The sequence below is a fragment of the Mastigoproctus giganteus genome, chromosome 2 (genome assembly GCF_048544385.1).
Source record: "Mastigoproctus giganteus isolate SK-2022 chromosome 2, ASM4854438v1, whole genome shotgun sequence".
Taxonomy (NCBI): Eukaryota; Metazoa; Arthropoda; class Arachnida; order Uropygi; family Thelyphonidae; genus Mastigoproctus; species Mastigoproctus giganteus.
This window is the reverse complement of record NC_143576.1, coordinates 145,748,176-145,764,540: the sequence shown is the minus strand read 5'-3', so window position 1 is coordinate 145,764,540 and position 16,365 is coordinate 145,748,176. Positions and strand designations below refer to the sequence as shown.

At 38.3% G+C, this 16,365-nt stretch overlaps 1 protein-coding gene across 2 annotated transcripts in view; it reads left to right on the top strand.

Moving 5' to 3' along the window:
* The first annotated feature begins 218 nt into the window (after positions 1-218).
* LOC150089641 (max dimerization protein 1-like) overlaps positions 219-16,365 on the top strand; it is a 135,149-nt gene continuing 119,002 nt past the window's right edge. For both annotated transcript variants that reach the window (XM_090368706.1, XM_090368705.1), the window contains exons 1-2: positions 219-394; positions 584-671. In XM_090368706.1, the coding sequence (XP_090224832.1) occupies positions 340-394; positions 584-671 (143 nt within the window). In that variant the 5' untranslated portion in view covers positions 219-339. The remainder of the gene's footprint in view (positions 395-583; positions 672-16,365) is intronic.

Genomic DNA, 16,365 nt, shown 5'->3' with positions numbered 1-16,365 from the left:
ATCAAGGGCATGGTTAGCACGTGGATAGCCAGCATGGCTTATGGCGTCGATAAACACTGCCTACCATTGGCTTCATTTAATCGGAAGACACGAACAAACCCGAAGTCGTATTCGGAAAGCCGAAAGGGGTCCTACTCACCAATCAGAGAAGTCGTAGTGTCAGGTTATGTAATTTCGAGTTCTGTGCTTGTATTCGTCAACTCTGGTACGGAGGAAAAGTGCGTGACATCGAACAAAACAAGCGTTGGTAACGCAGCAGCTACACCGTTTGTCTTGTGAAGGATAGTTCGCCATATTTTCAGTGGAATTCGGTATTTGACAACCACCTGTGTTATTAATATGAGTATCGCTGCCCTTCTACAAGCAGCTGAATATCTAGAGAGAAGGGAACGAGGTAATTAATTGGCTGCTATTGCTTTTATAAATTTGTGTAAATGTGTGTGTGATTATAAACACTATTTCTCGCCAAGGTCTCCCAACATGGATGCCTAAGCGAGCGCTTCAGATCAGCTGATTTTGACATAGATTGGCTATGGTAAGAAATGTGACATAAAATGGTTTTTGGTTTACTGTTTTTTTGCAGAGGCAGAACACGGATATGCATCAACTATGCCAATTCCAAACGATCTCAACCGCAGAAGACCAAAATCTAAGAAGTCTCAGGGAAATAGGTAAGAGTTAAATTTAATACCACTTTTTTTTTTATCTGTTTTCTTTTCGTAATATGATATAACTAAGCGATTTCCATGAATTTTGCGTAGCGTAGGTTATTACTATTGTCTGTGTTCTATATAAATATAGCACAAAATCGTGTCTTCCATTCAGCAAATGTCACCATTTTTGCATGCATTGTGCTAACGTCACTAAATGGAATGTCATCAGCACATGATTATTATCAAAGTAGGTTGTAAAAGGGTAAAACTATATATCTTGAAGTACGAATCATTCGAATCATCTGGTATTTACTACTCCATGATTCGAATTGTATTCTGTTTTGCAGTTAGTCAAGAAAATATTCTAGACGGGTTACAGTATTGTGAGATATGCCCTATTCTATTGCTAAATGACTAGTATCAGTTTCATTTGATGCTCTTGTAATTAATATTACAGAATCGATCGTTAGAAATATGATCGTTGGATAAACCCTGAAAGATATACGTTATTAGTATGTAAACACCAGTTGTTTAATCATCGAGCTTTCAGTAAAAGCTTCCTATGCTGTATTTATGATGGAATAAAAATTTCCGAAATGATATGTGTTTTATTTTATTATCAATTTCTTTTGTTAAATATTCCTCACTGTGTAGAAAATGTACGATGCCCACTAGGTATGGAATGTTCCATAATATCTATCTAGCTGGACAAATATGGCATTCAGTTAGAATTTAGGTAGCTTTGGCCCTGGCACATATTTTGAAGGTAATCTGGACCAACAGTAATTAATTACGTTCCAGGGGACCACACAAACTCTGGATCTGGAGCCACATACACCACTTTTAAATCAAGCCTTGTTACTGGCTTTTGCCGTGCGAGTTGCAATATTTTTAATTAATGCAATTAAGAATATACAGTTATGTTATTTAAGAATTGTTACCTCAATATTTTTTTCTTTCCTCAAACGAATTACGAAGTAAGAATAGGGTGGATGACTTTCCATGTGAAATATAAAAAATACTATTTCTTGGCTTGACTTAATTTGCAAAAATAGGCAATTTTTTTTTTCTTTCCTACACTCATTTAAAAGTGAAAATTGATATTAAAGAAATTTAATAAATTAGTAAATACTGAGTTCCATCAGCTGTCATTTCAGTATCTATTTCTAGTAAAGATGTTTATGGCGAAATTGCATTTTCAGAAGCATCGTTTTGTTTGCATGGCTATCCTATTCATGAATCCAACTGTCAGTTAGATTCATAAATAGGATAGACAGTTTGTTGAGAAAATGATATATCTTTTTCATGTTTTTGGTTCAAGTTTTTAGGATAGGGACAATCAAAATAATTGGGTCACGAGTTAAGTGTATAAAAATCAAGATGTTTTTCTGTATGATGTTGATAAACATTGCTTGGTGGGAAATGATTGCTGAGTTTGCATAACATGCAGTATTTCAGCTGCATCCACAGTCCAATAACTGTGAATAACAGAATGCACCATTTGTGTCTGTTTCAGTCACATAGTTCACAGTAATATAACTTCATGAACAAACATGGTGTGTAATTGTTTTTATATACAGTTCATTTAGTTAGTGATAATGAAATTAATTTAGAAGTATAGTAAAAGGTTTATTATCCAGCATTTAGATAGTTCGAAAGCCCTAATAACTGGCACATTTCAGTTCTAGAACAGGGGCAGTAGGGTTGCCAACTGCAGTAGTTTTCTTTGTGGTCTGTATTATTATTATTATTATTATTATTATTATTAGCCATATGGTGCAAGGAAGCCTGAGGCTTATTCTGCATCAGCCAAAAAATTTGAGGTACCCTGAGAGAGGAAGCAAGAGCAAGAGTCAAAAATAGAAGTGAATCACCAAGAAAGAGAAGAATGATGATATCCAGCTCAGGACCCTGGGTGTGCTAAGCCTATACTCACCAGATGTGAGCCCCTGAGGTTACATAACTCATCACCATCCCGATCCCTTTTTGTAATAAAATTAATGAAACATCAAGTGAATATTGTAATAACATATTTATATTTCCTTTTATTACAGAACACTTATTCCTGAACGTGACTACCCATGGACTGGAGATGTGCAAATGTGACCCAAATTCACAGAGGAGGATCCAAGGGCGACACAAGTAATTACAGACCTGTTAGTTTAACTTCTGTTTCAGGGAAATTAATTGAGGCACTGGTTAAAGAAGCACTGCAGGATCATCTAGGCATGACTTCAGTTATAGCTTGGACACAATATGGGTTTGTTAAGGGGAAGTCTTGTCTGACCAATTTGATTGGGTACTATGATGTGGTCACAAAGGAACTGCATGCAAATAATAATTTTGATATCATATATTTGGATCTTAGAAAGGCTTTTGATATTGTTGCACATGAAAGACTGCTGCACAAATTGGAGCAGTGTGCCATTGGAGGCAAATTGCTATGGATAAAGGGATGGTTAAGTGAGAGAAGACAGAGAGTGGTAATCAATGGACACTGCACTTTGCAGACTGATGTTATTAGTGGGGTTCAGCGTTTGGTCCATTGTTGTTTTCTGTATTTATTGATGATGGTCTATCAAGCTTAATGTCCAAGTTTGCAGACAATATGAAGGCCAGCAGGGTTGTTAATGACAGTACTCTGCTGCAACAGGATCTATAAAAGTTGAGCAGATGGGCTGAGAGGTGGCAACTGAAGTTTAAAATTTACAAATGTAAAGTACTACATATGGGAAGCAGTAACCCCAGAGTTATGTATCGACTGTGTGGTGCTACATTGACAGTGGTAGAGAATGAAAAGGACCTGGGGGTAATTGTGCAGGCAGATATATGAAGTTTTCTGTGCAGTGCATACTGTCTGCAAAAGTAGCTCATTATGTCTTGTCAATGATATACAGGAATTTTTCTAGTAGGGATAAGGAGGCGGTTATCTCCTTGTATAAGGCAATGGTCAGGCCACACCTTGAGTACTGTATACAAGTCTGGAGGCCTCATTTTAAGAAGGATGTAGAGCTATTGGAAATGAGTAGAGAGAAGGGCAACAAGATTAGTAAATGGAATAAAGGGTTGCTCTTATGAAGAAAGGCTTAAGTTTTGTAATTTACAGTGTCTTGAGACTAGGCACCTGTGAGGTGATCTGATTGAGGTGTATAAGGCCTTGAATGGTTTGAGCATGCTCAATGCTAATGGGAATCTCCCTCTTACTCAGAATAATCGCTTGAGAGGGCAGAAAATTGAAATTGAGGAAAGATAGATGTGTAGAAGTTTGCCTTGAGTCAGCAGGTGGTTGATTGCTGGAAAAAAACTGCTATCTGTTGTTGTAGAAATTGATAGCTTAAATAGATTCAAGGCAGAACTAGACTTACATTTGGACCGAGTGAATGGGTGAAATGAGAAGTTTTTTTTTTTTTTGGCTGATGCTATATATAAGCTTGCTTTTTTGCATCATGTGCCTTTACTAATGCTAGAGCACAGTTTGTTCCCTTCAGCAATCTGGTTGCCCTACTCTGCACTCATTCCAGCAGATCTACATCCTTCCTAAAGTGAATCCTCCAGACCTGTATACAGTACTCAAGCTATGGCCTAACCATGGTATTATAGAAAGGGATAATCATCTCCTTATCCCTGCTGGCAAAGTTTCTATATATCATTGACAAAATCCCATGAGCTGTCGTGACAGAATATCTGCACTGCTCAGAGAATTTCATGTCATACTGCACAATTGCCCTCAGATCTTTTTCATTCTCTACTTAATGAAAATGTACCACAGTTGATAAGTTACTCTTTTGTTACCTGCAACCCACATGCATTACCTTGCATTTGTCAATGTTAAACTTTAAGTGCCATATCTCAGATCATCGACCCATTTTACTAGATGTTGTTGCAGTAGCTCACCCTGATGACTATCGTTAACAACCCTACCAACCTTTGTATCATCTGCAAATATGATACAAAGCCAATTAAGCTTGATATACCTTCATCAGTATTACCGATAAATAATGAAAACAACAATGTGCCTAGCACTGAACCATGGGGAACTCCACTAATAACATTAGTCCATTAAGAACAGTGCCCATTGATAATTACTCTGTCTTCTTCCACTTGACCACCCCTTTATCCAAAGCAGTAATTTGCCCTTAATGACACATTGCTCCACTTCATACATCAGTCTTATGTGTTAAAGTATCAAAAAAGCCTTCTGAAATCCAAGTATATGATATCAAAATTGTTTTTTGCATCCATTTCCTTGGTCACTGCATCATAGTAACCTATCAGATTGGTTAGACAAGACCAGCATTTGACAAATCTATACTGTAATTGCATACCTGTTGAAATGGTCCCACATTACTTCTTTAACCAGTGATTTCATTATTTTCTGTGGAACAGATGTTAAGCTAACAGGTCTATAGTTACTCATGTCACCTTTTGATTCCCTTTATGAATTAGGGATATACAGTCAATTCTTGTTATTTGGGACACATCGGGACTAGTGCATTTTGGCCCGATTAAGCGGCTGCCCCAATTATCCGAAGTTTTGTGTAAATAGTTAAGAATACAATGGACCCCGCTTTACAGTTGGTTCACTGTACAATCAAATCACGTTACGATGTACTCACCATAGTAAAGTACCTGTCACTATACGATGTATAGTAAGTGCCGGTCATTGTGATCACGTTTGTGAATTGAATTTTAATTCTATTAAAAAGCGATTCTAATTAGCGAAAATAGGAGGAATATTATCCACAGGCTATAAAAGTAAAGCTATATTAAGCACAAATTTACCCTTTGTTACCTTACCAATTAAACAATACATGAAAATCGGAAGAATATACATAACCAAAATAATTAATACGTACATACTAACTAGTTGACATTTCTGTTCACTGACATTTGTGGGTGGGGATTAAAATTTAAAACAGTAAAAAGATAAGCAATCAATAACAAAGAACTTGGCACACACAAATTGCAAGTAACATGATACGTGCAAGTGAGAATGGAGTAACAAGTTATGAAGCTTTAAAAATAGGAATGAAGAGAAGATTCTGAAAATAATATTTTTTTATATAATTGAAGATTTCATGGAAGTGTAAACACATTTCACCATAATAACTCACAGAATTCCAGCTGTTGCTATTATTGCAAATTCAGTAAGATCGAGTTTACTATCCATTTATGAAAGAAAGGCCTCTTTACGAAAGCAGAAGCTTTACCCTTGACAGTATTTAGTCTTTAATTAAATTCCACATTATTACACTATGATTGCTGCCACCCTGTGGCCGTTTTATCTGCAGATTCTGAATGTATGAAGAACCACTGCTGATAACCAGATCAAGAGTGTTGCTTCTCTAACATGCTGCTGTAGAAAAGTCATCCTAGAAATCCACAAAAGTGTGCGAGTGACCAACTACAAATTTCACTCAACATCTTGAAAGTTAAAATCCCCCATTATGAGATATTCTGATTGCCCACAATAAACAGCTATATAGGGTGGATAGCTGTTTAGTATACTCATCACAGTCATTAGGCCTTTAACACTCCTATTCTCAATTTTGTTTTCTCTGTGCTCATGTCACACCAAACTGATTCAATGTAGCACTCATCACCCAATTCAACTGGATGCACTGCCTTAGATTTAATATTCTTCGTAACTAAGAGCATAACCCCTCCACCTATACTGCCCTGTCTGTTGTTCCTGTATATGTTGTACTCCCCATATTCAAATTCAACATCACTTATGTCTGAGTGACACCATGTCTCTGCCATTCCTACAATCTCTGCATTCGATGACTTAATTAGTTCTTAAATTTAATTAAAATGCTCCTGACATTAGTATACATGCAAATGTTTTTACTTTAGTTACCCTAACACAGCCCATGTATTCAGTTGTTCCATGATGATCCATAGTAGGTCCTGAAATCCTAGACACCTTGCTTTTCCAGGCTGCCACAAATACCACTAGTAGCAATGCAAGAATCACTTTCACCTCTACCTGTGGCTCTAGTTAAACTATTAGTCTGTGTATCCCCCCCCCCCCCAAGCTAGCAGTTTTCTGACTCACCTATCACTGCCTCAATAACATCAGCAAATATTCTTTCTCCCCTTCTATTCAAGTGTATCCCATCCCTGTAAAAACAGTCTCTTCTGTAAAGAAGCACAAATGATGCTGAGAAAAATTCTACCCCATGAGCGTTGCACAATCTCTCCAGGGCCGAATTGATTAATAATAATAACATTCTTTATTAATAGATCATATACATTAGGGATTCCTTATACAGAAAGCCAGAGAAATCTTGTACAAGTGAACAAATTATTATTATTATTATTATTATTAGCCATATGGTACAAGGAAGCCTGAGGCTTATGCTGCACCGGCCAAAAAAAAAAAAAATTCCCCGAGTTACCCCCTGAGAGAGAGAGAGAGAAGTATAAAGGAATCACCAAGAAAGAGAAGATTGATGATATCCAGCTCAGGTAGTAATAAAAAGTAGTAATAATAATAAAAAAAAAGGACTACAAATTGAGCAGAACATAAAATGACATTGGCTAACTAGGATTGGCACTTACACAATTGTCCTTTACAAACAGAAAGGTAGGCCAAGATGTCATTGCGATATGCTTTATCAATAGACCACAGTTGATGTTGAGATGTCTGGAGCCTTGAGTACAAGGAGGGGCTACTGCAGAGATGTCTTCCTGGAAAATGCCAATCAACCCCATGTTGATGTGATCATGCTTAGATGAGCACAGATGAAGGAATGCCTTTATTTTTAGCACATGAGCTCTATGGACTGTGGGTGTGTTGCAGATTTCAATGTCATGTGGATCTGTTGAGACCATAAGTTGGCCCACTTCAGCACCCAGAATTTGAGGCCCCATAGTTTCCTGAGGCTGGTGGGTGGTGTGGCAGACCAAACTTCCATGGCATAGGAGAGCATCCTACTGAAGTAAGTTGTGAGGTATTTCCTGATTATGTTTTTATTGTGAGTTTTGCACAGATCTATTTTCATTCCCCAGAAAGTTCTCAAGGCCTTTGAAATACTGAGCTTGGATTTGTTGTTTATAGGTAAGGTTCACATCAAGGATTACTCCTAGGAATTTGTCTGTGGGAGTCAGAACATTTCCTGCCAGTTCTGGAAGTAGAGAAGATCCAGTATCAGCAGAAGTCATCTGACTTGGAGTAAAGATGAGATAGCTTGACTTTTCTGGATTAACTGACATGCCAAATAATTTGGCATACTTACAGAATGTATTTAGGTAACTGTTTACAGTTTCATAGTAGGTTTGTCTTGCTTGTGAATCACCAACACGGCAAGTAGCATACCATATCATCCGCATATGATAGGAACGCTGGAATTTGATCCATAAGTGGAACAAATATTGCTGCAAATAAGGCTGAGGGAGAACCACTTTGTGGGATTCCTACCTCCACGCTTTTACAGACTGTAATGTGTGAAGTGAAGCAGTCTCCTAGACAGCACATTATTGAGGATCTCGAGTATATTTCTGGATATCCCGTAGAATCTTTCAAGTAAGGCAAGAAGGGGTGTGATTTGGACTGAGTCGAAAGCAGATTTCATGTCCAGAAAAATGATGTGAAGATTTTCGTTGTCATTCCATATCATTTTCTGTGATAAGGACTGTGGGCAGGTTACAGTAGATCTATCAGACATGGCATAATAGGTATGTTCGGGCTTATGCACAAACATTGTGAGTTCTACGTCATTATAGATGCACTTCTCAAGGCATTTCAGGAAGGGAGAAGCAATTGATATTGGCCCGAAGTCAGCCAGTGTTTTCACATGAGGCATCTTCAGAATTGCCATGACTCTGTACGACAACCAGCTTGACAGCACCTGTGCATATTTGAGTACTTTATTGTAGAGGTGGGTGAGCTCTCTGCTGATGAAATAAGAAGCACTTTTTAGACTAAAAAGAGGTATTGTGTCAATTCCTGTGGTGGACTTGTCAGGTAATGAATTTATTATTTTTATCAGCTGTTCTTCTGAAATTTCAATATTACTAGTAGATGAAGAAATGTTAAGCGTTTCGGGGGTGCAAGTAGGACTTGTGGACCACAAGTTTTCCCCTGGATAGCGGCCATTCATGAAGTTGTCAATAGCTGATTGTTTACTCTTCTGGAAATCCATCCTTGCTTTGGAAAATTTGGTATATGAGTCTTGTGAAAGTAGGAAGGACTACAAGGTAGGACTCCTTGTAGGAAGCATGGGCTGCCTGTTTTTCGCTAAAGGCCTTAGTAAGGAGGTCATTCCACCATGACTTTGAGTTGGGACTAAGGATGCATGTTTTGGACATTGCAGACCTTGCAATGAATTCCATCCATCTCAAAAGCCAGTAGGCAGCCTCTTTGATGTTAAGCTCTGCCAGTATGTTCCATGGGTAAAGTTGAAAAAGGGTAGTAACTTTTCCAGTGTTGATATATTTTGGGTGGTATATGCTCCTGACAGTGTTTGTAGCTTGTACCTGTGTACGTTCATCCTTAGGTGCCTGCAGTTATATTATGACAGCAATCAGATCATGATCAGATGGGAGGAAGTTCTCTGTTATGGTCAGTGTTTCCTTTACTGAACAATTTGAGAAGATGCACTGATGGGTGGCATCACCATGTGAAAGAGGAACATGAATAAGACCACTGCCCATTTCTGACATGTTCAGTGACAGTGTATCTACTAGCCTCTTTGTGGCTGGCAGTGGAAGGTTAAAATCTCCAAGCATGATGAGCTTTTGATGATAATTGATTGTGGATAACAGCTATGCTGTCAGATTGAGAACACAATCCTCAGAAACCAGTGGAGGGAGATAAATGGCATACACAGAGATCGACAAACCAGCAATTCGGTAGGTTCCAAGAACTGCTTCTATGTCTCCTCCTGGGTAAGTGGATGCCTTAATTTGGGGGAGTGAGCTCCTTTCACAGATTGCTACAATGGCACCAGATTCTCACCATATACTTCCTTCTATCACGTCTGGGCAGTATTGCAGACACTTTCAAATTCAGTCCTAACTTGCGACTTTTTGTCAACGTTGCCGTGTACTTGTTTATAATTAGTGATTATAATGTTAGTAACTAGGAAAATATTTTAAGGATTACTGCTATCCATATGCAGTACCTTGCATTTGTCAGTGTTGAGCTTCAGTTTGCCATTTCTCAGCTCAGTGGCTTAATTTTTCTAGATCTTGTTGCAGTAGCATTCCCTGATTACTATCATTAACTACACTGCCAACCTTACCTTTTTATCATCTGTAAACTTAGACATAAACCAGATATGCCTTCATCATTATTATTAATAAATATTGTCAACAACAATGGGCACAGCACTGAATTCTGGGGGAATCCACTAATAACATTAGTCCAAGAGCAATATCCGTTGATAACCACTCTTTGTGTACTCCTGCTTAGCCATCCCTTTATCTATAACAGTAACTTGCCTTGGTGCCACACTGCTCCAACATGTATAGCAGTCTTTCATTTGGATATATGCAATGTTCAAATTGTTTTGTTTTGCATCCAGTTTCTTTGTTACTTATCATAATATTCAATCAGATTGGTCACACAAGATCACCTCTTAACAAATGGGGTCGGAAAACTGCTAGCTTGGGGGGAGACAAAGACCAATAGATTGACAGTAGCCACTGGCAGAGGTGAAAGAGATTCTTGCACTGCTTCTATTAGAATGAGCAGAAGCCTGAAAAACAAGATGCATGGTATTTCAGAGACTGCTGGGAGCCATTGCGGTACAAGTAAACACATGGGTTGTGTTAGGGTAGCTAAGAATAGAAACAAGTGCAGGTATACTTGCGTGTACACCAATGCTAGGAGTTTAGTAAATAAATTTGATGAATTTGAGGTATTGCTCAAAACATCAAAGGCAGATATTGTTGGGATATCAGAGACGTGGTGTCACACAGATATAAGGGATGCAGAAATGCAATTTGGGGAGTACAACGTCTACAGAAAGGATAGACAGGATAGGAAGGGGGGAGGGGTTATGCTATTAGTTAAGAAACACATAAAAACCAAGGAAGTGAAGCCAGTCGACATCGCTGGACAGTGCAGTGTTGAGTCAGTTTGGTGTGACATAAGCATTGGGAGATCAAAATTGAGAGTAGGAGTGTGCTATAGGCCTAATGACTCTGATGAGTATAATAAGGAACTGTACAGGGAAATAGAGTGGGCCAGTAAATCAGAGAGTCTTATAATGGGAGATTTTAATTTCCCAGATATTGACTGGAATTTGGGGGCTGGTTACTCACACACTAGCAGGGCTTTTGTGGATTTATTGGATGATTGTTTTCTACATCAGCATGTTCGGGAGGCAACTAGAGGGAGTAATACTCTTGATTTGATTATCAGCAGTGATTCTTCATGCATTAAGAATCTGCAGATAAATGAACCACTAGGTGGCAGTGATCACAGTGTGCTGAAGTGGGATTTACTGAAAGAGGTAACTACCATTAGGGGTAAAGGGAAGGGTTATTGCTTCCGTAAAGGCGACTACGATGGACTGAGACAGTATTTAAATTCTATACAGTGGGACCAACTGATGATGTTACCAACAGCAAATTCAAAATGGGAAGCATTCAAAGAACTTATCTTGGAAGCTACTAGGCTTTACATACCAACTAAGAAATATAGTTCAAGGTTTAGGCCAAAATGGATGTCAGATGAACTAATGAGGCATATGGCAGAGAAGAAAAATGCATGGGATACTTACAAATTAACACATGACACAGAAGCCTATGATAGATACAAGTTGATATGCAACCAAGTTACAAAGGAGGTTAGGCAGGCGAAGGCAGATTACGAGAAATCCTTGGCAAGGGATGCAAAGAAAAACAGCAAAGAGTTCTTTACTTATGTAAACTCTAGAAGGAAGGGGATGAATCAGATTGGTCCACTTGATATTGATGGGTCAACTGTTGATGATCCTGCTCAGGTAGCTAACAAACTAAATGAATATTTTGCATCGACATTCACACATGAGGAGTTATTCAGCAAGGGGAATGCCAGAGGTGTATTCAACTCTAGCAGTAAGCTACAGAATCTTGAAATAACTGGGAGTAAAGTGGAGGAGAAACTGTTGAAGATAAACACAAGAAGGGCACCCGGGGTGGATGGGATCTATCCAGTTATATTAAAGGAGGCAGCAAAGGAAGTAAGCAAACCCTTAGCCATAATTATGAGAGCTTCCTTGGACTCAGGGGAGGTACCCATAGACTGGAAATGTGCAAATGTGACCCCAATTCACAAAGGAGGATCAAAGGCTGACACAAGTAATTATAGACCTGTGAGCTTAACTTCTGTTCCAGGAAAATTAATGGAGGCACTGGTTAAAGAAGCACTGCAGGATCATTTAGACAAGACTTCAGTTATAGCTCAGACACAGCATGGTTTTGTTAAGGGGAAGTCTTGCCTGACCAACTTGATTGGATACTATGATGCAGTCACAAAAGAACTGGATGCAGGGAATAACTTTGATATTATATACTTGGATCTTAGAAAGGCTTTTGATACTGTTGCACATGGAAGACTGCTACACAAATTGGAGCAGTGTGACATTGGAGGCAAATTGCTGCTATGGATAAAGGGGTGGTTGAGGGGGAGAAGACAGAGAGTGGTAATCAATGGACACTGCTCATCGTGGACTAATGTTATTAGTGGAGTCCCTCAGGGCTCAGTGTTGGGTCCATTATTGTTTTCTGTATTTATAAATGATATTGATGATGGTATATCAAGCTTAATGTCCAAGTTTGCAGATGATACAAAGGTTGGCAGGGTTGTCAAGGACACTACTGACACTATGCTGCTGCAACAGGATCTGGAAAGGTTGAGCAGATGGGCTGAGAGGTGGCAAATGAAGTTTAACATTGACAAATGTAAAGTACTACACATGGGAAAAAGCAACCCCAGAGCAACATATCAACTCTGTGGTACTACACTGACAGTGGTAGAGAATGAAAGGGACTTGGGGGTGATTGTGCAGGCAGATATGAAGTTCTCTGAGCAGTGCAGACGGGCTGCAAGAGTAGCTCATGGAGTATTGTCAATGATATACAGGAATTTTTCCAGCAGGGATAAGGAGGTGATTATTCCATTGTATAAGGCAATGGTCAGGCCACACCTAGAGTACTGTATACAGGTCTGGAGGCCTCATTTCAAGAAGGATGTAGAGCTGCTGGAACGAGTACAGAGAAGGGCAACAAGATTAGTGAATGGAACAAAGGGGTGCTCTTACGAAGAAAGGCTTAAGTTTTGCAAATTACAGTGTCTGGAGACTAGGCACCAGCGAGGTGATCTGATGGAGGTGTATAAAGCCTTGAATGGTTTAAGCATGCTCAATGCTGATGGGATTCTTCCTCTAGCTCAGAAAAATCACCTGAGAGGGCATAAATTCAAATTGAGGAAAGACAGATGTAGGATAGACGTGCAGAAATTTGCGTTTAGCCAGTGGGTGGTTGGTTGGTGGAACAGACTGCCATCCCTTGTGGTGGAGGTTGATAGCCTAAATAAGTTTAAGGCTCAGCTGGACAGGTATTTTGAATGAACAGAGGGGTGAAGTGGAAGTGGGTTTTTTTTTTTTTTTTGGCTAATGCTGCATAAGCTTGCTTTCTTGCATCAAATGCCTCTACTAATGCTAATGCTAAAATCCATTCTGTGATTGCCATATAATTGCATTATTTGTTTATCCAATCACTCTATTATTTTCCTCAGGGGCATTCCTAGGTTATGTGGCACCTGGATGCCACTTGAAATGTGGTGCCTCCTTTAAAATTTTCTTCATATGTGTATGCAAGTTTCAGGTTTTCAGGCACCACTTGCACCCTTAGGATAGCCAAACTCTGATTTTCCCTGTAACAGAAGTCGAGCCTACAGGTGCATAATTACTCATTCATCGTTTGCTCTCCAATTTTACTTGTGGAGACATTCACAGATCTCCAATCCATTGGGATATCCCCTGAATTCAAGGATTCTCTCGTAATTATGACTATAGGTTTGCTTACTTCTTTTGCTGTCTTTCATAATATAATTGGATAGATCCCATCCACCCAGGTTCCTTTTTTTTACTTTTAGTTTCAATAGTTTCTCTTTCACTTTTTTAATTTCAGTTATCACAAAATCATTTTGCTCTCTGTTAGATTTTGACAAACTTCTGGTGCCTCTACCATAAAAAATTCTTTGTGTGATTTAATTGGTTACATAATGAACAATATCTGTTCAGTTTGTTAGCAACCTGAACAGGATCATCAACATTTTTATCATTTGTCTAGTGAACAATGTGATTCCTCTCTTTCCTTCTACTTTTTTTTTTTTTTTTTGCCAGAGACTTTGCATAATCTGCCTTAGATTGAGGCCCATTTTTGACTTGATTGAAGGCTAGTTTGTACTGTAGGTTTCTGTACCCTGATTATTTATGTTTATTCCACGTATATTTCTTCTGCTGTTAGTGTCATTAGTTTATCTGTCATCCATTTAGGTCTGAATGTGGAATGGTATTTCTTGGTTGGTATAAAAAGCTTAGTAGAATGCTTCTCATTTGGAATTTGCAGTTGATAACATCAGTGGGTACCATTGAATAGAATTTAAAAACTTTCTTGGACCATTGTAGTTACCTTTTCAACATAGTTATATCTTTAAGTAGATTCCACATCAGTACACTGTGATCACTGCCACCTAGTGGTTCCTTTATCTGGACATTCCTAATGAGTCACTGCTGATAATTAGATCAGGAGTATTGCTTTCTGTTGTTGCCTAACATACTCGTGTAGAAAGCATCATCCCATAAATTCAGTAAACTTTTGCTACTGTGTGAGTGAGCAACACTCAAATTCCAGTCAATATCTGGAAAGTTAACCCCCCCCTCCACATTATAAGACATTATGATTTGCTGGTATACTCTTGTCTGTATATTTGTGTGTTATACTCATCACAGACATTTGGCCTATAAAACACACTCCCACACTCGTTTTTGTATTTTCCCAAATAGTTTTTGCTAAGTCAGTTTGTCACATCAAACTGACTTAGCATTGTACTTGGCTACCAATGAGTGCACTGTCTTAGATTATATGTGCTTTTTAACCTAGAGCATATATTCCTGTCTTGTTTGTCCCTCCTATACATATTATAATGACCCTATTAAAATTCCACAACCCTTATGTCTCAGTGGCACCATGTTTCTGATATCCATTTGATGACTTAACCAGTACTTCAAATTCATCAAATTTGTTTCTGTACTCTTAATATTAGTGTAGATTCAAGTACATGTGCACCTCTTTTTGCTCTTTGTAACCCTGAATCCTATGTATTTGCTTGTCTCACGAGGACCCCCCATCAGGCCTTGTATTTGCCAACACTATGTTTTCTAGGTTGCTACCCCTTCCAAGAGAAGCATTGCAGTAGGTCACTTTGACCTCTACAATGCTTTGCACTTTGAAGCTGCTGCTATTAGTCTGTTTTTACTCCCCCCCCCCCAAATAGCAGTTTTCTGACCCACCTAATGCTGCCTTGATATCATCAACAAATATTCTTGCACCCCAAAAAGATATTTAAGTATACCCTATCCCTGTAAGAACAGTCTCCTGTTAACAACCACAGTCATGTGCTGCAAAATATTCTACTCAGTGAGCCCTGCATAGTCTCTCCAGGACCTACTTGATTGAGGAGGCTCTCGTCACATGTTCCTTCCTATCGTATCTGGGCAGAATTGCAGATACCTTCAAATTTAATCCTAACTCAACTTTTTCTCAGCATTTCCCTGTTAAAAAATTCTCAATCTACTCATTAGTTATTGTTATCATTAGTACCGATATGTACAACAGTATCACCTTTGTGCCTTTAAAAAGATGATAGCTGTTCCACATCAACATCATCAAATTGGCATACATACCCTGGTTCAATACCACATATCTATCTTGCAAAATATATTTCCCATTTCCCTGACAGTAGAGTCACCAACAATAGTTACTTCCCAAAAAGAGCTATGGCCAGCTCTTTTTGCCCTGGAGAATTGTTGTGTCATGTGATGCATGAGTGCTCTTCTGTTTCTTCATCAAAATCCTGAATTGACACTTAATCTCTTCACCCATTAATATATGAATTAATGAATAGCTGATAAATATTAAATAATTTATATGATTTTAATTCCAAATGGGAAGTGTTCAAGAAAGTAATTCTAGAAGCCACTAACTTGTTTTTGTTTTAATACCAATAAAGAGTTTTCCCTCGTCAAGGTTTAGACCTCAAGTATACTGATAAGCTCTGAAGTAAAAAAAGGGGAGGGGGAGAGGCATACGTGCTAATAAATTGTAACATTAATCAAAGACATAACTAGGATTTTTGACACTTCTGGCCAATTATTAGAAATGTACCTTTTGATTTTTGTTAATTTTTTCTAAATTATTATTTAATAACTAAATTAATTATTAAATACATTTAATAAAATTAATATTATATTGTAATTTAATATTCATAATTTATCGTGCAGGGAAACAAGGTGTCTGCTGCACAGCTAAAGAAATTTAATAAAAAAAAAAACACACGCACAATCATTGTTCCATCATCCCATTGTTACTGATCTAAGGTGGCCTTTAAATTTCTCTCAGCCATAATGAGCCTTAGTGTTTGGTTCTGAAATTGCCTTATGCAGTTGAATTATAACCTCCCATTTTGTAGAAGCAGTTATTCCATAAATCATTG